Source organism: Prinia subflava, chromosome 10 (genome assembly GCF_021018805.1).
Source record: "Prinia subflava isolate CZ2003 ecotype Zambia chromosome 10, Cam_Psub_1.2, whole genome shotgun sequence".
Lineage (NCBI taxonomy): Eukaryota > Metazoa > Chordata > Aves > Passeriformes > Cisticolidae > Prinia > Prinia subflava.
The window spans coordinates 14,876,835-14,900,031 of NC_086256.1; the positions used below are offsets into that span (position 1 = coordinate 14,876,835).

The 23,197-nt window shown below is 42.3% G+C and overlaps 1 protein-coding gene and 1 long non-coding RNA gene across 6 annotated transcripts in view; one reads left to right on the forward strand and one right to left on the reverse strand.

The window, feature by feature from the left end:
* The first annotated feature begins 560 nt into the window (after nucleotides 1-560).
* Nucleotides 561-15,276, forward strand: LMO4 (LIM domain only 4). The gene is made up of 5 exons (XM_063407449.1): nucleotides 561-694; nucleotides 2,864-3,102; nucleotides 9,798-9,894; nucleotides 10,251-10,406; nucleotides 14,543-15,276. Exons 2-5 carry the CDS (start codon nucleotides 2,867-2,869, stop codon nucleotides 14,549-14,551), a joined length of 498 nt encoding a protein of 165 aa, XP_063263519.1. The 5' UTR covers nucleotides 561-694; nucleotides 2,864-2,866; the 3' UTR covers nucleotides 14,552-15,276.
* Nucleotides 15,078-23,197, reverse strand: part of LOC134555645 (uncharacterized) — a 278,752-nt gene continuing 270,632 nt past the window's right edge. For all 5 annotated transcript variants that reach the window (XR_010081466.1, XR_010081465.1, XR_010081464.1 and 2 more), the window contains 3 exons: nucleotides 21,713-21,933; nucleotides 18,961-19,107; nucleotides 15,078-18,701 (listed from right to left, as the gene is read on the reverse strand). This is a non-coding gene — a long non-coding RNA (uncharacterized LOC134555645). The remainder of the gene's footprint in view (nucleotides 18,702-18,960; nucleotides 19,108-21,712; nucleotides 21,934-23,197) is intronic.

A 23,197-nucleotide genomic window follows, 5' to 3' on the forward strand; every position in this document is an offset into this window, starting at 1 on the left:
TCCGCCTGAACAAGCCGGGGGCGGATTGGCTGCGGCGGGCTGACGGGGGCGCCGAGCCGGAGTGTAGTTGGGATTCTGCTCTGTCAGTAACACATGTGTGAGGGCAGCGGGCACACGCGCACCGTGCGGGCACACACGCACTTGCAGCCTCACGCTTAGACGGGCACAAGGGCCGCCCCCCGCGCCCCGCCAGCGCCGCCGCCGCCGCAGGATCCCGGCAGCAGCTCCGCGCCCGGCCCCGCTCAAACTCGCCGGCTCCCGCCCGCTCCGCTGAGGCGCTCCGGCGGGCCGCGGCCGGCCGGCTCCGCGCCGCGGGAGGCTCGGGAGCCGCCGCAGCCCGGAGAGGGGGCGGAGGTGGGGGAGCGCGGGGGAAGCGGCACAAAGTGAAGCCACATTGCCAAACTTGCCCGGCGATTGCAGCAGCGAGCGGCGGCGGCGCCCTGCGTGTGCGGCTCAGCGGCGGGGACCGAGCTCTGCAGCTCCCCTCCCGGGAAGCGGGAGCTGGAGGAAGGACCCGGGCAGACGCCTCTCATAGCAATATCTATATTTTTCCAGCCTGGGCTGCCCCTTGCCGGGCGGGGGGCTCCCTCCAGCCGGCGAGAGGGCGAGCGCTGTGCTTGTTTCTTTGCAAGAAGACCTCTCCAGGCACCCCGAGCGGCGCTCCCCGGCCTTTTGCAATATAGAGGGGAAGCAGGTAAGAAGTGCCGGTCGCTCCCCCGCGTTTCGCAGCGTTGTGTGCGCGGTGCCCTCCCGCCGCCGCCGTCCCGCTGCCGCCGGGCGGAGGGGCGCGGAGCGGGGCGCCGCGGGCCCCGGGCATTGTCGCGGGCCCCCGTACAAAGCCTGGCGGCCTCCGGAGCGCCTTCCCTTACCCCCCTTCCCAGCTGCCGCCGGGAAAGGGCTCTGCCTGCCTCGGCTGTGAATGGAGGGGACGGGGGGGTGGGTGGGGGGAGGCTGGGGCACCCGCTTCCCCCGTAGTAAACACTGTTCTGAAACAGTGGCAGAAAAGATCAAAGTGAGCTCTCTATTTTTCTCCTCTCCGTTTCCCGTCCTGCCCCCCACACAGTCTTTTGTTTCAATCCAGGAGAAATTCGGTGAATCACCTAATTAAAACCAAGACATGAATTAAGCATCCATTTTTGTACTACAAATTTCCAGCTCTCCGCTTGTCCCTCCCTTGGTCTCCATTAAAAAAGCACCAGAGACGCTGTTAAAAGGGGATATTTTGCCTCTAGCTTGTAGCTCTGCTTTCTATTTCACTGACTCCTATCCCAGGACCTAAATTGCTTGGCTCTGTAATTACTAGAGTAAGCCTATTTAAGTTAAAAGCTTCCCCCCCCCCAACTCTAAATGAAACTTGATGAGGGCCCGTCCTTAGTTATCAAGGGAGTCACTTTCTGGTCAGTCCTCTTGATTCATCTTTTTAGATTTAATCAGCATTAAGGTATTGCTTGTCCTTAAGAGCTTTAGCTTAATGGGGTTACTGGATGGTTTTCTCAGTGTAACGTTTCCCATTTTATATTTATACATATTAGTCTTCGACAAAGACAGGTTAAGGTGGTGGCATGGAGCCTTTTTCTTTCTTTTAAGAAATACAAAGTGATTTAAGGCATAGGAAAACGGTTTAAAGACTCGGAGCAGGAAATGCAGATTCATTAGGCTGTAGCTGGAAACTGTAACAAAAGGCAATTCCTTGAACAAATGCATCAGAAATCAATTTACATAAAGGTACGCGATGCGTTCGGATAAATGCAATGCTAATGGCTTTTAGAGTGGTTTTCTTTCCAAAGTCTCGGGGTTTTTGTTACAGCTTAATTGGTGCAGTTCTCCTGGTTTATTGTGCGGTCACTGGACATACCTCCAGGTACTCTTTCTGAGGAAATGTGTGTTTAAATCGGCCTCAGTTCTCCTCCTGCAGCCGAGTTGGGCCAGTGGCAGGAAAAGTTCGTCCTCGCTGCTCTGGACGTATCAGTCTGAAGGTCCTTAGCAGATAGCCAGATGCCTCGGCATGAGCACATACGGCTTACAAAGGACAAAGACAAAACATGCTGCTTAATTGGCAGTAAATAACTTGATCTTTTTATAGTATAAGTGACTAGAGGAACACCGGGAGTTTATTGGACCCTGGATTGAAGGCAACAAATTAATCGGTTTAGAGTAAGCTTTATGAATTGATTCCTATATTATCTCTCGGTTGTCCTGCTTGCATAAAGCATTTATTAGAAAGTGAAAAATGCCCTTAGTAGCAGTTTCGGGGGCGGCCAGAGTAGCCGCAGCCGGAGCGATGCACTTCATTACTCTGCTGCTTTCCTAGGGTCGGTAAACTTTTTCTTTTTTTTTTTTTTTTTTTTTTTAGTAACAAAGCTTTAGCATTTAAACTGCTGATCAAGGGCAGATTAGCGAGACAAAAGTTGAGTATGTTTGTGTAGGAAGTTAACAGGCGTCCTAAAGTTCAATGATCTATTATTCGGGCCAACGTCCTCAATCTGGAGTGTTTTCTCTGGGTGCTTTTAGTTCTCAAAAAATAAAACTACAAAAAATAAAATCCCAAGGCCTCGAGGGCCGGTCCGGAGCCCCTCGTTGCCGCCCCGAGCCTACGGAGCCTCTCCTAGACTGAAAAACCAGTTTCACAACTTTTTTTTTTTTTTTTCCCTCCACTCTTCACACACTTTTTTCATAAGCAAAACAAACCCCGGGACTGTTCCTGACTTGCGAGCTGCAGCTGCACAAGCCCGGAGCGGGGGGGCGGCGGGCCGCGCTCGCCCCGCTCCCGCCAGCTGCGGCCGCGCCCCTGCCCGCGGCCCGGCCGCGCTGCCCCGCAGGGCCCGGCCCGGCGCTGACCGCCCCCGCCCCTCTCTCCGCGCAGGCCATGGTGAACCCCGGCGGCAGCGCGCAGCCGCCCCCGGTCACGGCGGGCTCCCTCTCCTGGAAGAGGTGCGCCGGCTGCGGGGGGAAGATCGCCGACCGCTTCCTGCTCTACGCCATGGACAGCTACTGGCACAGCCGCTGCCTCAAGTGCTCCTGCTGCCAGGCCCAGCTGGGCGACATCGGCACCTCCTGCTACACCAAGAGCGGGATGATTCTCTGCAGAAACGACTACATCAGGTGAGGCGACGGCCAGGCTGGTGAGGACAGCTTTCCCCCCTCTTCGCTGCCTTTTCTCCATTTTTCTCTTCCCCTCCCTTTATTTCTCGTGGTGGGTGTCCGCAGGGCAGAGGGGTGGGCTGGCTGAGGATGGCTCCTTCATTAGGAGGGAGAGACGTGCGGGTGCGGATGTTAGCGCCTAGCCCAGGGCGAGTTGCGACTGCCAAGTGGAGGAAAGAGTGGGGGGGCTGAGCGACGACTGTAACTTTAAAGTGGTTTGTCAGCACAAAACAAGTCCTAACTAAAAATAAACAGCAATCAGAGAGGCTAAATTAATCTGCTTTGTTGTAGTGTTGAAGGAGAAGTGTGCATATCTGAGCAGTAAATGTTAAAATCGTAGAGCTTAAATAAGGCTGTGGCAGAGGTGCTAAATAATGAAATGCCTGCCTTTAGTATCTGATTAATTATGATATTTACATAAGCACCTTTAAACTCCTTTGAGTGGAAACAGAATGACTCATTCTCTGTTCTCCTTGTGAAAGAGCTGATTAACCATCAGTTGGAGGGCTACGGATTCTACTTATAGCAAAAACCAGCGGTATGATGTTTGTCTCAGCATTGTTGTAGAGAAGCTTTGAACTGATATTTCTCTTAACTTCCAGGATAGACAATGCAGGAGATAGCAGAGGAGCTATATGCTCTTGCCCTTTATTTCTTATCTCTTCCTCTTTTGAAGCTGTTTGCTTTAAATTTCACAGATTTGGGTAGGGGCCTCACTAATCTGGCATCTGTTGGGGTGCAGTAAGATTATGCAGAGTATCCCTTCCAACAAGTTTCCAATGTAATTAATAGAAAGAATTCATGAGGTCAGGTGCCTGTACGATCTTTTCAGGTGAACTCAAGCTACTTAAACTCATTAATTTAAAAGGAGGCATTTTGAAGGATTACACATTTAATTTGAGTAAATGGTTTGATAGACTGATGCACATGAATGCTTCAAGGAGGTGTTCTGTTTCAACATTCAGTAATTAAAAAAAACAACAAAAAAGCCCCATACCTTCCCAGCATCACAGAAATGCTTAGTTAAAACAAATTGTGTTCTGTTTAAATGCTTCTGGCTCCTCATTAACAGTAAATGTCAAGAGTTAAGCCAGGATTTCCCTTCTTTCTGATGGCCAAGAAGTTCCACTTATTTTAATATTTTCTGAAGGAGGAAAAAACACCCTACCAAAAGCAGCCATCAAATGTTACAAGTTTGCTTATATTGTAAAACTTAGGTTTGAGAAGATGCGGATTGTGCCCAGAACTCCTTAGTCTGGAGGATGGAGTTAAGATTTGGTGACTCTGATAGTGCAGTCTCTGACCCAGTGCGGGCCTTGGCTTCGCGTAGTGAAGTACATGAAGCGGGTCCTGTGGTATGGCTGAGGAACTGAAGCCTTAGCTTTGCTAGTTTTAGAGGTACTTTTAGAGAGAAATGCTGAAAAATCAGCACGTTGTGGGGGGTTAATGGTGCTTTTTGGTCGTCATCCTCAGCAACAAGCCTAAGCCTGGCAGAATAGTAATTAAATAGAGCAGAACGGTGTAAGGAAAGTCTCTCGTTTGAAGTGGAAAAATTGACTCTACTGTTAAGATGCACTGAATAGTACAGATTCATCACTCGACCAACACCATCAAACAAACCCTCATGTCTGATTGCTACTAATTAAAAAGAGAAGATGTGTCCACTGTGTCCCAGAGGCAAGTTCAGGCAAGCTTATCGCTGTCCTCTGGTTTTGTGTTGCCAAAAATTAATACTCGTTTATTTTAATGTAGGCAATTATGAATAGGATGCTTTATCAGATGAGGAGTTTGAATTGATCTCCTTGTCCTATCGCCTGACTTCTCTTTAGATCTGTGTAATTTGACTTGCAAAAATAACTCTGGCAGATGCTTTCTGAAACTTGAACTGGACACTGTACACTCAAGGTGGGGTAGGATGGCCTGGTGCTGCCCGGGCTGAGTTAACTTGGAGCTTTCCCGCTGGAAATGGACTTCGCAGGCTCCTCTTGGGTCACGCTGGCATGAGCAAAGCCCTTGCCCTTCTTGTGTTTGAGATGGTCACGTTTGGTTGTGGAGGCAATGCCACTGACTCTCTCTGGTTCCCTCTGCCATCCTTCTCCCCTGTTAATTTTCCGGCGGGCCTTTGTGGTGGCGCGTTCTCTTCCCCAGGCAAGAGGCAGGGCCCGCTCTCAGCCGGTGCTGGGCACGGCTGGCAAAGTGGGAAGAGGATTGATCTGCCCTGCAGGCGCCAGGTGAAGGGGACCCGACTCCTTCGGGCCAAGACCACAGGGCCATTTATTAATGAGCTTTTTAGCGGTCTGAGGCTGCATATGTGGGGTTTTGTTGTTGTTGTTGCTTAAACAACACAACACTCCCCTTTCCCTCCCTCTCCCCTCCAAAAACCAAAAAACCCCTGGCCGTAGAGCTACAGCTGCCTTCATTGAAGGCCAAGGTTCCTGGGAAAAGAGGGAGGTGAAAACCCCGGTCCGCTCCCTTCCCTCCCCACGGCGAGCAGGGCGCTCAGGGAGGGGAGCGGAGCGCAGCCCTCCCAACCTTGAGATGCCAGATAAAGCAGCAGCGTGGCAGCGAATCCGCACAATTAAAAGCTTTAATTAGTGTCTCCTCCATTTTCTCTTAGTTCTGATAGGTTTTATCTAATGAGATCTGGTCGCTGGCTTAGATCTGCTCGGAATGACGTGTCCGAAATGAATGAGAGCCGCGTCGCAAACAAAACATTTAATTAACAAAATTGGCCTCTAAGAGAGAGCAGGGAGTGGTGGGGAAGGGGGAGAGGGGGAGACTGCCCGGGCGCCTCTTAAAGGGGCAGCGCCCGGCGCCCCTCGCGGGGCCGCTCCGCGCAGCGCGGCCCGGGGCGGGGGCGGCCGCGGCCGGGGAGGGGCCGCGGGCAGCCAGTTCATTTCCCTGGTAATCAGCGGCAAGCTGCTATATTCAGGGAATGCTGTCCCTTTAATTGAACAGGCTAGGTAATTAAATGGCACTTTTCCAATAGGACGTGCTAGGTAAATCTAATAGTTGGTTATTTAATATCACTTTGAAGTCTGCCCACTCAAGCACAATGACAGCACAGGAGCATGTGAACTATTAGCTAGGAAAAAAAAAAAAAAACAGGATCTCAAAAATTAATTAAATCGCATGCAATTTAGGGGGAACGTTTATCTTGATTTGTCATAACAGAATTAATTCAAGGCCTCCAATTCACTTGGGGGCAGATCTGTTACTCTGAATTAACCAAGCGTAATTTGGCTGGTTTTTTTTTTTTTTTCCCTTTTTTTTTCTTCCTCTTCTCTAATGCAGCACTTGCCATTATGCACAGCCCCCCTTTTAAGTATCAATAGCTTCTGGTGCTTTTAAGGTGCTTGGTCTCTAGTTATTCTGAAGTACCTTTAATGGACTTGGCTTGAGGCGTAATTTCTGTGTTGCCTTTCTTTGTTACATTTAATATAGCTGGTGCAGAATTTAGATTAAATGTGAGGAATGTACAAAAACACTGATTCCTTCTGGATCAGTAGGTCTTGATGTGCATTTCTCTTTGCTAGGGCTTGGATGTATGTATGTAGACACAAATGTGCACCATGTCGTGCAAGAATCAGAGTGCTTAAATTTGTCTCCATGATTTTGGAAAGCAGTGGAACCTTACTTTGTTGGTACAAGTTGCTAGAGACGTGTTTCTGCTGATGCTGAATTTTGAGCAGCAAGATGGGAAACGGGGTTGAGAAGATTTCTTGCTGCTTTCATTCCCACTCTCCTACAGAAAGTTCCGAATAAAAACCCCACTAACAAAAAAAGCCTGCAAGCATGTGGGGGTGCGGGGAATGCTGTGTTGGAACCACACAGTAGTTAATTTAAGGTGGCTCAGTAAAATGCTGCTAAGTGTAGAAGAGCTGCCTTGTCCGTACAGGGAACCTCTTGATGTTTGTGATTGATTGCATTGCCCAAATGTTGAAATATTAATGACCTTCTTGGACTGAGGACCCAAAGAGGAAACTGAAACCAATTCTGTCATCACAATTAAAGAGTCCCCTGGCTTTAATTAGCCTGACCTGGGGTATCTCTACCCATTGCTGCAGTTAAAGAGAAAAGAGCCCATTAAAGTCCAGTCTGAGACCGATAGCTACTTAATTGAGCACCTAAAGCCTCAAGCCTTTTAAATCAAATACTGTCCTGGACAGTCCCCCTGGTTAGATAATTAGCTCTCCAGCTTCCCAGAAACCATGCAAAACAACTTTTTCAGTAAAGAATAGTTAATGTGGAAGACTTCCTTTTCTGGTAAGGAGAAATAACATTTTTTAAAAGATAAAACCTTTTCCTGTTAATGGCATTACAGAGCAAAACCATTCATAACAGTAGAAAAGGAAAAATAAGTTTAATTTTCTTGGTAAATAATAATAAGCAGCAGAAAGGTGTTCTGAGTTTGTAAGTAATTTTTAGCTATTTTAGCAGAAGATTTAGCTGAAGTGACTTCCCAAAGTAGAGTTGTTCTGGGAATGTGCCTGGGGAAGACTTAAGATGTGTGGAAAGCTTGGGATTAGTTTGACTGTTTATTAGAATTCAGACATTCAAGGTGTGGGACCACTCTGGTTCAGAGAGAATAGTATAACCAATGAATGCTTAATGCAAGACAAGCAGTGCAATGAGATCAGCATTTTGAAAGCTGTGTTTTCAGTTGGGTGGTGCAATTGTCCAAGGGGAAGAAGGGGGTTGTGATTTGTTCAGATTCTCCTGAACAACTGACATCACCTGTCCATCTCTGCCCTCCTACCCAGCAATGCCCCTGCTGGCCCCCTACTCTGGACTGTTGGCTCTTTGCTCTAGAAATGCAGCAGTGCCTTTCTGCCTCCTCTCACAGCCCTCCCCGTGCACTGTCTCTAGTGCCAACTTCATTACCAGAGACGATGGAGGAGGAAAAATGCGGATTGCAGTGCTTCAGGAGTAACCTGGGTGTATCATGTAGCTGTTCAGACCTGGTCCTGGTTTGGAAGGTGCCTCAGTGATGGACCTTTCGTTTCCAGACAGTTTAGCCCCTTTGGCGGGAGGTCCTGACAATGTATTAGTTCAGCTTTCCCTTTGTAACCGCTGTGATTCTGCAAGAACGTGTCAATGTGTCGTGGATCTCAGACTAATTAGTTTTGAAATGGAGTTTTGATTGAACTCTTCAAATCGATGCTGCTGCAAAATTTGTTTCTCAGCTTCCTATTAAAAGCCATCTTAAGGGGCAGTTTTACTACTCTCTCTGTCGTTCAGTCGATACATTTAATAACAACTTACAGGCTATTTTCAATAAAGTGGCGACAGCAAATTAGTAGTTTGAACATGACAAGCCTCCTCTGCAAGCTCAGATTCTGAAAATTCAAAGCAATTATTTTTATACAGAGGCACACTGCAATCATTCAGATTACGGGGATTCTGTTGTAATGCGTGTCCTAGGTTGACACAAACAGAATTTTATTACTTTATTTGGACAGGAAGGGGATGCAAATATTAATATTTATTATGACACCAATACGCTAATTTGTAAATCCTATCACTATGTTTTACATCGTGCAGAAAAGTGGGTCTGTGACCCTGCCAGCTAGTTCAGTTTTCTTTTTTACTGCAAAATGAATTGTGGTAGTCTTTATAAATATTTGTGTCTATTAGAGACTCGCGCGAAAGCAAATAAAGGTTTTTCTAATTCTAGCTAAGGCCGCCTGTAAAAGTAGAACTCAATAATCATTACTGTATTATATTTTGAATCGATGCCTTGTGCCTTTAAATGGATTTGAAGAATTATGTATATATTTTTCTTCACCACTCTTCTGCCTATCCCCCTCCCCCCACTGCGTGTGCCCCCCCCAATGGCAGATGTTGTGGTCTCATTTGATTGCATAGGAAAACTGCAGTGATACAGCAAACACCCAGAGAGATATGATGACAAATGGGTCCAGATCCCGGTAAATTACTTTCTGCTCAAATCGAAATTTCATTCAGTTTGTTGCTAGCAGAGATGAAGTAATCTAAATTGTGGACTCAGGAGCAGATAGAGGGAAGTTGGAGCAAGCATTTCATTATCAAGAGAGAGAGAAGGTTAGGATGAAAGAGATGAGCAGAGGCAAATCTAAAGTGTTGACACCATGATTGAAAAGGTTAACCCATACACATTATATATCAACCTGGATAGCAGAGAGTTTCTAATGGAAACTCTGCACTGATGGAGGTTTACTGGAGTTTCAATACACTGAGCATGATGTCTTCTTAGATATACAATCAAATCCTCTTAACCCTTTTGATGACTCATATCTCAAGATATGATTAAAGTACAAAAGAGTTCTTCATATAATTTCAAGGACACAATGCATTTAAACTCCAGTCATGAATTGTATCTTTTTTTTATGATGAACCCAGTAATCTGATAAAATGTGTGTAGTACAGAATTGTTTGTGTTTCTAGAGGTGTAAGTCAATATTTCTGATTAAATCCTGTGTAACCACATCCAAGGTAAGGTGAAGCTACCAGTTGTTACACAAAAATATACTTTTTCGTATTATGAAACATAAGCAAGTTGGAAGACGGGGGTCAGAAGTCTAAAATAGTTGTGTAATAAACCATGGCAGTGATGTGCAAAAATGCCTAGAGCCTTCTGTGTATTAAATTATTCACGATCATCACCTCTGTTTCAGGTTATTTGGAAATAGTGGTGCTTGCAGTGCCTGTGGACAGTCCATTCCTGCTAGTGAGCTGGTCATGAGGGCACAGGGCAATGTCTATCATCTTAAGGTGAGGGTTTTTTCTGTGTACTTTAATTTTTAGCAGCAGAGTAGTACTGCGATGCCTCTTTAGTGTAAAACCTGCATCTGCTAATGAACGAAATGTACAATAGTAACTAGGAGAAGGGGTGTCTATTATAAAGCTTTCCTTAGTGCGTAGCTTTGTTCCCTCGTCATCGGTAAAACTCTGCTTGAGTTATGTCCTGCGTAGTCCCAACAGGTAAGACTAATGCCATATTTGGAGGTACCAGAAACCAGGCAGCTCCATAGCTCAGCTGCACGTGCAGTCTCTGAAGTGTAATTTTCCAACCTGCAGCATAGTTAATTTGTGCTGTAGTTTCACTTGCTGTCTCTCTCCTCTCCCAGTGTTTTACATGCTCTACCTGCCGGAATCGCCTGGTCCCCGGAGATCGGTTTCACTACATCAATGGCAGTTTATTTTGTGAACATGATAGACCTACAGCTCTCATCAACGGCCATTTGAATTCACTTCAGAGTAATCCACTACTGCCAGACCAGAAGGTGAATACTCCACAATTACTAATAAGCTTTCTTAGAGCTAAATGAAGATCAATTTCTTTTCATTCTAATAGTGGACATTCCCTACCCCTGCAAAGAGACCTTTAAGTAGCTGAACTTACCTGAAGTTATTTAGGCACAAGGTGTGGGGAGAAAATAGTAACCTTTTAAATATGACATTTAGGGTGAGTCAGTTTATTTTGGGTTGGGCACGTGCATCTGTACAGGTGTTGAACTCCTGATGTACTAAGCAAAATGGAGAGCGTACATTAATACAGACTTTTGAGAAACAGAAGTATTTTATTTTATAATCTTGAAATTAAGGGCTATAAGAGAGCAGGTTTCTGAGGGAGGACAATTAGGTCCTTTAATATGGAAATAAATGTCTTATGAAGAGAAGGTTCCTGGACTAATCTAATGTATTTCATTTTAATATTAAGATTTTAGTTGAGGAAGCATGCTGGGGTGCTCTTTCAGAAGTATTTTCTTGCCTGTTTTGTGTGTCATAACTCAGATTTTAAAACCAAAGTCCTATTTTCTTACTGTTCCATAACACTAATAGCTCAACTAGAGATTGTGTATCTCTGTGGTTGATGGTTTTGGTTTCTAGCTAAATGAGTAAATAATGACTGTACAGATCATAGAGTGAAGAAGAAGGAAAGAAAAATCTGATCAACAGTTGTCTTGTAACTCTGAAACTAGATAGTTTTAGATGTATTTTAATCTTCTTAATCAGTCCTAAAGCTATGCAAGTGAGTGCATTTTGATAACTGCTGTGCCTAATTTGTAACAATTACTGTCAACCTTGAGTTAAGAGACTGTTCATTCCACCCTGGTCCAGAAAAGAGTGGATGTATGACTCTTGCACATAATTTTATTCACATCATATTTCATACTGATTATGTATTGATGACATTGATTCATTTACTCTTTACAGCGCCACTTGCATGGATATTAAATCTTATTGACCACAGATGAATTTTAATTTCAGATTGGTGATAGATTTTTCCATCAGCTCTGATAGTATATTTGACTTTTTCATCATTAACCCAGGCAATCACACAGCACTGAGTTATTGCAATGAAACAAAAAGTGCACACTTCAGTTGGTAATTCTTTATAGATTTACAATAGGAACTTCATTAATGTCTGCAAGGATCACAAAAAATAACATTTATCTGCAAGTAGGAATTCATAATATTAAAAAAAAAAATCTGGGACAAATCCCGGGCTGATCTATTCTGTAGGGTACAGTATATTTTGTAGTGCTTCTAGTCAGTGGGAGAAATATGTCTGAGAAAACAGAAACTGTTCTTTAATTTACGTGACTTTTTTTTTTTGGTTGTGTTGCTACATTTCAATATCTGTATTTGCTTTTTTTTTTTTCTGTGCATAAATTTACTGATTAATTTTAAGTATTCTTTCAAGTCTTATACTGTGAATGTAATTACATCAAAATAAAGCATGGACCTTTTTTATTTACTTAATTTGTCAATCGGGGTGATGAGAGAATTGAGTACAAAAATGCTACATAGTTAGGCAGAACAAAGATAATTAAGATTGGAAGAGAATGTGCAGCCTCTTCTCAAGGAAGTACAAATACAGTTAAAGATTCATAGATTTATACTGTTGTGAATTTTAATGAAACAAATCTGTAATATAGACTAGCTAGCAGTGATTCTGTTAAATGAATATTTATAGGTATCCCATTTCAAAATATAGGTAAAACCATTCATCTTTATACACTGCAGTAAAAGGTTTACCATTCTGAGAGTGGTTTATCCACTTGTCTTCTCCGAATGTAAAGTTTAATGTAACTTCAAATAGGTGTCTAAATTGTCATTTAGTTTTATCAGTTTCTTTCTCTGCTTTAGCAAAACATAAAAATGATTTAGTTGCAATAAAAGCAGCAGACATGATGAGGAACATAGAACATGGGAAAGAGAAGTGAAACAGGACTGGGCTTGCAGAGCTTGTGACTGCAGGTGCTGGTGGGAGCCAAACGCAAGGAGGGTGGTGAGAGCAGGTTTTTGTTAGCTGCTCTCACTGACTGCTGTGGCCAGAGCTGAGGCAGATGAGCAGCTGGTGGGGAGAAGGTTGAGGGGACACTTAGTCTGAGGGGTTTTTTCTTTATAATACAATCTCTCTAGAAATTGTTATAACTTCTCCTACTGGTTTTCAAAGGGAATTGCAGAGTGCCGAAACACCAGAAACCAAACACAATTAAAGAGGAGCGCTTGAGCTCAAGCACTCAAGTTGATAATTCATGTATTTGTCAGGTTTTGGGAACTTCGGAAGCTATAGGGGCAGTTGCTAAGAGAGTTATGTTTTATATTTTGCCTTTTTAACAGTCTAAAGATTTTAACATCAGAGATGTTTTCCAGAAAGCTGCATGTTTTAGGGGCACTGATGAAAAATATTCTTCCAGTGTAACAGAATTGGCTGTACCAGATACTTTTTATTAAACATTACAGATCACTGTCCATGTTATTCTGTCACTAGAGATTACAGAGACAGCAGAATACAGGTTTGTTTTTTTTAATTTAACCAAAGAGATTGAGACACTCCCAGCATTAAACCACATTTTTGTTGTGCATATGAAGGTGACAATTACGAACTTACTCTTGTGTCCCTGCAGTTTACAGGTGACCAGTGCAGGCAGGAAAGGTTGCATGGCATAACTTCGTTTAAAAACTTGTTTTGTTTTTTTTTAAAGGAGGCTAATGCAGGGATGTTTGCCATTCTTGCCTTTTGCCTCCCTGAGGCAATTCACACATGTAAATTATAACTTCCCATCACCTGCCCTGTAGTTTAAACCCCCCTGTTTTTTTCTCTAAACTCAGTACTGCTTGCCTGCAGAGTGCAAAGTTAGTTTGTGATGTTCTGTGTGCCAGTTCATTTGGAGGGGTTGTATTGTCAAGAATTCTCTCCGTTTTTTTTTTTTTTTTTGTACTGGTAGTATTCCTGTAGTATTTCTTGTTTGCAACAGTATTACCACCTACTAAAAGTGTAAGTTTTCCACGGGTTGGCAATGTTGTAACAAATGCTTGTCTTCAGCTTCTATAATTTTAAATAAAGTATGAGTTACATCTCTTAGAGAAGATCTTAAAAATCCTCTAGTTTACACATCACTCAACAATTCCCTTGTAGTTACATAATTGGTGTTGTCTGTGTCCATAGTAGAAGATATTTGATGCTCATTTATTAAATATGCTTGCTGGCTGCTCCCTAATCTTTGTTCTGGACAGACAAATTACCTTTCTCACACTGAGCTTCGGCTCTGGGGAATTAAACCTCCAAGCCTCTACTACTTTAATTAGCTTGAAAGTGGGGGGTTGCAGTTACTAATAGACCTCGGGCTTTTAGTAACTTAGAGAAAGGGTGAAAAAAGAACTTCCTGGGAAGAGCAAAATGTCATTTAAAAGCCATAAAAATCTAATATATATTATTTCATTTTGGTAATTGCAAATAGATTGTATTTGAAGACTATGGATGATCATTCCTATTTTATCCATGAAAGTTTAGATTTTTATTGAGTTAGACACTTTTAATTATCACAATTCATTAACACCAGTATGAAAGCACATGTTTGACTTCATATATTAAAATGTTTATGTAACATTAACTAACGTAGCAGATGAGGAATTTAAATGGGAGGGGAGAATCCTGAAATATCTATATTTAGCTCTTGTGCAATGCAGCATATTAACCAAAGTTGCCTTGGGAGGATATTGGCTGTACTTCATATTTGCTTTACACACTATTTCTTCCAATTACAAGATCATATTACTCGCTCCTTCAAAGGCATGGCATAATGGTTCTTCCCTTTCAGACGGGGCCCAGAAAAACCACCTTATTCACTGCATGATTTGTTACCAGAAAGTACACTTATTTCTTGTTGTAGTCTCTTTTTTTCCATGTCTGCTTTCTTTAGTAGTGAAACTGAAAAAATGTTTGCTTTTTGCTATTTAAAGTTGAAACGTTAGCAGTATGAATGGACAGTGCAGAAAGCCTTAATCAAGTCACAGTTGGAAAGTAGTCTAATAAAAAAGAGATTAGTGAATAGGGAAAAACAAAAGCAGTCATGTTGTAGTTTCCTATCTCAAATTTAGCTAAGATACCCATTTTTATTTCTTACAGGTCTGCTAAAAGGTCAGAGTAATGCAGAATGCGTGCCTTCATCTCAAATTTTGTTCATCACAGATGGATCCCATGTCTCCAAGTAGACAAGTCACCTTTGTAGCTAGCATCAATGCCAGCTCCATACCATTGCACCTTCTTTATTCTTGATTGCCCTTCCCACATTTATTGGTGTATTAAAATGACTGAATATGAACATTAAGGACTCCATGAACCTGGGCTAATGGGAGACTGTAGAGAAAATGAAAAAAGATCCACCGGAGGACATCTTGGGGGGGGCGGGTGGGGAAGATGACTAATGAAGCTAATTAAAAGCATTGAAATCTGCTTTCTACCCTCATTAACAATTAGCAGGGCACTGGCCAGTTTGTACCCTGTGTTTTACCTTAACAACATTCTATTTGCTCTTTGTATATTTAAGTGTTGTAAGGAAATGTGTTTCAATCAAACTGAACATGAGATAAAGATGTGGCTTTTGTGATATTCTATCACAAACACTTTTATTGTATCTCTGTAAAATACAATGTATGTATGCATGTAAGTGTTTTTGTCCTAATGTTGCTACTTCCCATGGCAAAAAAAAAAAAAAAAGTCAGGCTCATAGCAGCTACTGTGTAGAAATTTTCACCTACTTCTAATTTGCTGAATGAAGAAAAATCTTTTATTTGTGATATTTTCAGAGACATTTGCTCTAGTATGGTGTATTTAAATAATAAAAAGTAAAACAAAACTGAGTATGGGTTTTAGAAGCTTTGCTTTTTTTTAAATTATATTCAGAACATTCTGCAACTTCCATCTTTCATAGTCGTTACCTTCATTGTCAGTTACCTTTAAAAGTAGGGTTTTGGTTCGGATTTTTTGTCTTATACCAGGAAAGACTCTGCTAAACTACTTACTGTGTTACTTGTGGCAAGGGATAACAAGTACTACTTCAAAATGATATATATTTTAATGGAGATTCTTAATTCTGGTTACAGCAAGTACATTATAATTCCTCTTGCAGTGAATTACAGCACACACAGAGGTACTGTGGTCTCTTTCTTTCCAGTTCCTTCTGTGTTAAGGACGTGCCTGTGTCTCTGAGCATGCAAGCATAAGAGGATATGAATATACCATAAGAGGTCAAAAAAATAAAAGCCAATGAAAGGTCTGAACCTCATGCTGAGCACTAGAATTGAGTGTTCATGAAAAGGAATACAATAGCTATTCTCATCTGAACAACATAAAGTTGTGTTTGCTGGGGTAAGAGACTTTAACTTTTCAATGCTGATAATCTTAAGGAAAGAAAAACCTGCTTCCTGGGCTGTTTCTGAGAACCAGCTGATCTCAAAATGTGATCTGTTCTCTGAAAGCAAACAAACAAAAACCACCTCCCCGTAAAGCAGCAGAGCTTCGAAGCTTAGAAAGGGAACAACTTCATTCTGCACAATTTTCCCATCAGCTGTTTTGTGGTAGATCTGTGCGGAATACTTTTGAGAAAAACAAAAAAATCTGACTTCTCATGTTTTTAGCCAGCATACTAACATGGATCTGTGGCTGTCCACTGTATACTTCAGTCAGGAAGCTGCAAGCAACGAATCTACCTTCGCTGCAATCCAAAGCAAATCAATATCAAGAAATACTCTACTTTTATAGGAAACTAATACATTCACAACACATCATTATTTTAATTCGTTTTTTGAGAAGGTGTTCACTGCTCCGCTGCTTGGTTATGGAGTGAGCTTGACTTATTTTTGTTGTGATGCCAATACACAAAAAGCTGATTTATAGATTTATCTGTCTAAACAACCAAGAGCAGATATTTTTGTTTCAGATTTTACTTCGTGACCTCTAGTATATTGGAGGGCAGAATTTCTTTTAACACTTCAGTGCTTGAGGAAGAAGCTCTTTCAGAGAAAAGAAAATGTAGCCACGTACAGTATCAGACAGTAAAGACAAAAGACTACTTGCATAACGTAAAACACAACATAAATGACTGACACTATGTATAACTTTTAATTAAATGCACTTGTGGGTATTTTAAATAAGTTTCTAAGCTTTTTGATCTGGCATTAAAGTCTTCAGAGTCCTGCAAATTGTGCTGCTTCAATATCTTTGAAAAGACACTAGCAGTCATATGAATATAGAATTCAAGTATTAGTTAGACTGTCGACATCTTTTTATATTCTTTCAGTATAAGCACTCAAGGTACAGTGTTTAAATCTAACATGTACAGATTTTTGGTTGTCCAATATAACCTAGAAGTGCTAAGAAGATAGCTAATAACTTCTAGTAAGTAATGTAGTATTGCATTTAGTGATGTAGAGGTTGAAGTTCATTAACAGCTTTAAATAAACTATTATATGACTCATTTGTAAAGCACAGCTACCTATTTAATAGCTTACTTTAAAAGCATTTCTTAAGTTGCAGACCTATAAGATTACAAATGTCACTCATGTTAGCATAATCCACATGCAAGTGATGAAGCCTTTGCTTTGATGTGCTAAATTGCAGGAGGACTAATGGAGCTATGAATATACAATAGAACATATTTAAGTAGTATTCTTGCTTTAGGTAAAACACTTTCTTGAAACCAGAGGCATTTCACACAATGAAACAGGCTGTAATGGGGATGGTAGGTGTGGGCAGAAGGCTACTGGATACACTTAAATTTTTCTTTATAAGAAAAATAACTTCTTTTTAAGGAGATCTCTAAAGAAAAACACATATGTGTTCACCTTTTATCACGTGTATTTGCTGCACTGAGGCTGAAATACACTCTTTGCATTTAGTGCTGCTGAAAAGTCAAATAATCATTCAGTAAGAGCTTCCCTTACTTTCAAAAATGAATGCTGTTAAAAAAAGAATCAAAGGAAATACTACTAATCTGAAATCATCCTCATGAACCTGGATAAAATGCTCTGTCTATACTGCATCTAAACATCTCAATCATATAAATTGTCACTCTTATTAATGAAACAATTTTGTAAAAAGATTGCCCTCTAAATGGGTTTAATGTTTTTACCTATCCAGCTGTCTAGTTATGAGATTTACGCATCCTGGCAGGCAGTGGGACATTAAGCTTTTCCAAACCAAATTCTGTTTGCAACAAGATACTGTCTTTTCAGTCCTACATGATTTATCTTTAAATATTTTAACAGGTTATGCAGTATCTTATGAAATATAAAATGAGAATGTCTTAACAAAATGAAGCCTATGAAATTAAGTCACACCTTCAGAATATTAACCACACTGAGTTTGTCTCCCTTTTTCCCTGTTAGTTAACAGTGATAAAACTTGCATCACCTGACATTAGGGTAAACACTAAAACCCCCATACTCACATACTGGCAGAGTATGCAGTGCTGTCGAGGCGGTGGAGTCACCGCTCCTGGAGGTGTTTAGGGAAAGACTGGACATGGCACTGAGTGCCACAGTCTGCTTGACACGGTGGTGTTCAATTCAACTCGATGATCTCACAGGTCTTTTACAACCTCATTCTGTGATTTCAAAAGATCACTTCAATTTAAATCTTCCACCAAAGTATTTTGCTGGTAGTTATATGTGAAGTGTGCAGCTTTTTGCAAGTATCTATTCTGAACAGCTCTATTAAAATAATCAAATTGAGATTAGGGAATTTATGTATATACATTTTTTAAGTATTACATTTAATCGGTGTGAAATTGTGTTCTGGGTTTGATGGCACTGCCTGACACTCGTGTACCTGCAGTACCAGATAACCCTTGTTGCTGCTTGTTACTGTTACTTCCAGGTGTATGCCTATTGTCAGTCCAGCTAAGCCACAGACAAGCTTATTGCAATTAAATAGCAATTTGTTTCTATGAAACTGCAATTAAAGTATTACTGATCAGCCATTTTAGATTGGCAGTGCTGTGAGTGCATGTTAAACAGGGGGGCCCTCGATTCCCTTCTGCAGCTGGAGGGGCGGGTGGCAGTGAGGTGTAACACGCTCACCTCTGTCCCTTGTCAAGCTGGAGCAGGAGTCCTTGGCGAGGTGCTCTGATCTCATCCCCAGCATGCTGAGAGCGATGACAAGCCAGGGCTGATCTCTGTGAGCTGAACTTGCAGCTTACAGGACCTGAAGTTATTGCTGTTTCTGTTCCTGTAGAAGCAGGGATGTGTACACTTCCTGCGGGGATGTTTTCAGCTCCAGATTGATTCTGTTGAGAATGGACGGCAAGTTGTGGGCCCCAAGCCAATAACGTTCTGCAGGTCCTGACTTGTTAGACTGTGTAAACAGGGCTACTATAGCTCCTTAATCATAACTAATAAAAGACTAGAAGAAAGCAATCAATTACCTTATAAGTTTGGTTTGTTTTGTTTGGGTTTTTTTTTAAAAAAAAAGCAGTTTATCTGACACAGTGATCATTTTCACGCTCTTACAAGGGATGGGAGTTTAAAGCAATCCCACGGGCTTACCTGTGTGCACCTGGGGTTAGCTGGCAGCTATTTGCTTGTGATGTTCCTGGGGAGCCACAGTGCTCTTGCCCCGAGGCTTCACAGAACCCACCAGCCACTGCCTGGAGTCCCTGGCCAAGCTTGTGCCATTCCTGGTTGACGTGAAATCTGAAATGTAAATTTTTGGTGCAAATTACAAACTTGTTTGTAAGAACTCAGAGAGGAATTAACTTTGTGGTGGTAATTTTGTTTTTTAATTATCACCATATTTTAACCAAGTCTGAGACATGTTAACTTCAGTTCCTGCATTTTTGTAGAGTGGAGGCTGTAGACATCCTGGTTCCTCTGCCAGAGGGGATGACATCACACCTGTGGCATGCATGAGATAAGCATTGCTTCATTTAGGCCCAGATTCTTGTCTCTGAGAGATGTTTCTGGTGGGGGTGATTGCTGCTGGGTCCTGCAGTGTGAGCATGGGGTGGGTGACTGCTGCTGGGGAAACTGCGGCAGGTTTGGTGCTCAGGTGACACATGGATGACAAACGCCACCTGAGCAGCCCTGGCTCCTGGCAAACGGCAGGTAAAATGCCTGTGCTTAAACCCGAGTGCAAATGGCCCGGCTGACAGTAATTCATTCACCCTGCTAGAGTGGTCCTGTGTCTGAGCCCAAGGCCTGAAAAGAGCCCTGTTTACTGGAGACAGACGCTACTGTGTTGAGGAATTTTTTCTTCCTCTGTGGGTATTTTTAATGAGTTCTGCTGTTGTGCAGTTTAACCGTAGTTCTAGCATTAAGCTCCCAGAAATGTTTCTGGCGTGCGGGAGGCTGCACAGGTCAGCGGGGGAGGCACGAGGGTGTAGGGGGTACTGGGGTGGCTCACCGGGGGCGTTTTTCACCCTGCTCACCTGCAGCTTGGCCACTGAAGGCCCTGAACGACCAGTCCTGAAAAGGGCCTGGCCTTTCAAACAGCACAGCATGCACCCCAGCAAGGCTGGAGATTTTAATAGGCGCTAACTTTCAGCAAATGTAAGCTGAAAGTTCTCTCATATTCATCGTCATAATGGAGACCTTGTAGACCACTGTGCTGTTGTGTTCCCCTGTGTAACACTGCTCTTACATTTTTGAGATCATTTCGTCTTCAATCAGTTCTCTGCCTCATTATTCACCTGAGCTTACAAACGCTGAAGCTTGAAAATTGCTTTTATTTTTAATTATCAAAATGTTAAAAAAATAAAATGTTTTGCTTTTCAGAATTGTTTTATTGGCTGCTATGTATTTAACTTTAAAAAACCAAAATCAAAACAAAAAGCCTCAACAATTTTGTTGAAACAATCCTACAAACTGTAGCATTAAGATCAAAATTAGGCTCGAGACATGCCTGCCCCAAAAGACTTTTTTTTTTTTGAGAGAGTAAATGGAGAGAAAATGGACATTTTGAAAGAAGTTGTTCTTCCTGATTGGGTGCTGGCTGCAGTGAAGCTGCCCGTGAGGAAGCTGCTGTGCTGGGCAGCATGAAAGGAGCCCCCACAGCCAGAGCCTGCCCCAGCACTGCTGAGGGGTCCCCTCTGGTGCCCAGCATGTCCTTTGCTCCTCGTGGTGGCTGCTGAGCGAGCCAGAGCTCTCCCTGTGCAGTCAGACACCTCTGCAGCTGGATCAGATGATGTTTCTTTCCCACATTGTTGGAATATGCTGTTAATTACATTTTGAAATATCCATATACTTTTCCTCTTCGGGGATTTTACGGGCAAGGTTCTCGCTAACAACTTCTGTGGTTCACCATAACCTCTCAGAATAATCATTTCTTCCATTGAACCTATGCCAGTTGTTTTGTTAAACTAAGTTGAGAGAACGGGGCCTATATTAATTCTCGAAAGGCAAGAGATTGCCCTGTGATTTGGGGAAATCTTGATTGCTTACAATATGAATAAATGAACAAGGCAGATATTAACTTTACACCTGACTTCAATTTCTTTGAGCAGAGAAGAAATGTCCAGTAGGAGGGTAAAAATCCAGCTAAAACTCATAAGCCAGCCATTAATAGGCTAACTTTATTATGCAGTAAAATCTTCAGCTGCTTATAGAAAACAAAGGGGCAACGAATGCAGTATTTGCCTTTTATTCTGAGAAAAAAACATTAAGATCAAACAGCTCCTAAAAGACTGAGCTGATATGTATCCCACTTACATATTTTTGGATATTGTCTGATATTCATTCCACTGATGCATTTGATAGGTAATTATATCAGCCATATCGAGATGCTGATACCAAATAGTGGAAGACTTCAGTGTTTTGCCATAAAGCTTATACCCCTTGTTACTGAACTCTCATCACACTTGAGATCTGCAGCAATCATTTGAAAGCTGTAGTTGGTATTTTTGTGCTTATGCCACATTTAAAAATTATTATTCTTGCTTCATCAGTTAGTCTTTTTAGCTGACTTGAAAAAAAAAAGCATATTGCAAATGAGCTACTATTCTTATTTGTTGTTTTAAGAAGGGTAAGCACTGAAGTATTCAAATGGAACAGATTATACCTTTAATTACATCCAAACAGGATGCTGAGCTGATTTTTCTATTTTCCGTTTAATTGCTATAGTTCAAAAAGATATTGCAAATTTGTAGATGAATTATTTAAGCATAGCCTTCTGGCCTCTGTGTTTATGGGAGAGACCAAACGGGGGGGTGGGGGGGGAAAGAAAACAGAATTTAAAGGGGAAAATTACCACTTCTTTCTAAAAAACAAGCCTGAATAAAACATCTTGGGGGAAGGGTTTTACCTGGATAGATATTTTATGCTTCGTGGGAGCCCCTTGGGACTCCACGGGGTTTGTTTGTGTCCCACCAACCCCAGGGGTGCTGGCTCCTGAGGGCCCCCGGTCTCATGCCGTGGGTACAGAGGTGCTGTTTCCTCTCCAGCCTGCTCCTCGGTGACTGTGCTGCTTCACACATGCCATCCCAACCAGCCACATTTCCATGGATGTGCTCCATCTCCATTCTCCTACGTACAAAATGAGAACAATGAAAGCAAGCACAATTCATCATTTCTTAAACTAAATATATTTCCATTTTGTTTGCATGTGCACGTGTATCTATCATTCACAGTATATATTTTGAATATGTACAACGACATTACAGCCAGTGATAAATCCTACTCACTTACTATATGTGTTATTTGATGCAACATTAAACTCAGTAAGAATTTTATATGTAACTTGTACCAAAACTAAATATATTGTGAAATTGATGCACTGTTGTAAACAAGAACATCACTCCCTGCTTCAACACAGTCGAAGGTGGCAGCTTGTGTGGCAATTCTTCTGTAAACAACTGCAGACATTCCAAAGAATAAGCCAGTTAATTACATTTTTAATGATGTTTTTAGGAAATAGTATTCTTGGAGAGGGAAAAAACCCCAACCTATAAACCACCAAGAAAAGTAAGCCTAAAGCTTGTACTGTATAAAGAAATGCTGTTGGTGAAAAACCGGACTCTGCTGGGTGCAGGATTTTTGCCCCCCCATCTTATTTTTTTTCTTCTGTTGAACTTGCCTGCATAAAGTACTTTTTTATAGCTCTACTGTGAATTCAAAGAAAGATGACACTGGCACAATCTATTTAAGTTTTTTGGTGGATTATCTTATTTCATTATTTTCAATACTGCTAAGTATGTGCTACCCACTTAGAGAGCTGATGCGGTGCACAGCAAAGCTCAAGATGTCCTCTTAAATACACAAAGCTTATGCAAGGCCGTGACACAAGTAAGTTTTAAACATCAGCAGTGTTGGCAGCTTTGAAGGGCTGATACAGCCTTGCTGACACGTCACAGGTTACAGGGAGAGATTCAGGAAGAATCTGAACTAACCAGAGTAAGACTAGGACACAACTTTTATTGATGAAGTTCAGGGGAAAGAGGCACCGGGGGCAGCTGTATTAATCCCATAATAACTTGAAATATAATCAGTACATTGCTGCAGGGATGGCTAGGAAGGCAGGGAGGTGGAGGTGTCAGGGTTTAAGTTCACAGGCTTTCCCAGTTCATTAAAAAGTGAATCAATCAGAAAAACAGGCTGGCTTTTCAAAGGGCTGGCAGTTGTGCAGGGGCTTCGGACGTTGGGAGGAACACAGATGGTGAGCCCGGCCTCGTGCAGGGGCTGCTGGAGCTCACCAGCCAGCCATTTGAGGAGACGGCTGTGTTTGACTCTGCTCAAGCCAGTAAAATGTGTTATAATGTGCTAGGGGAGATTCTGGCTGGATTCTGAGGAC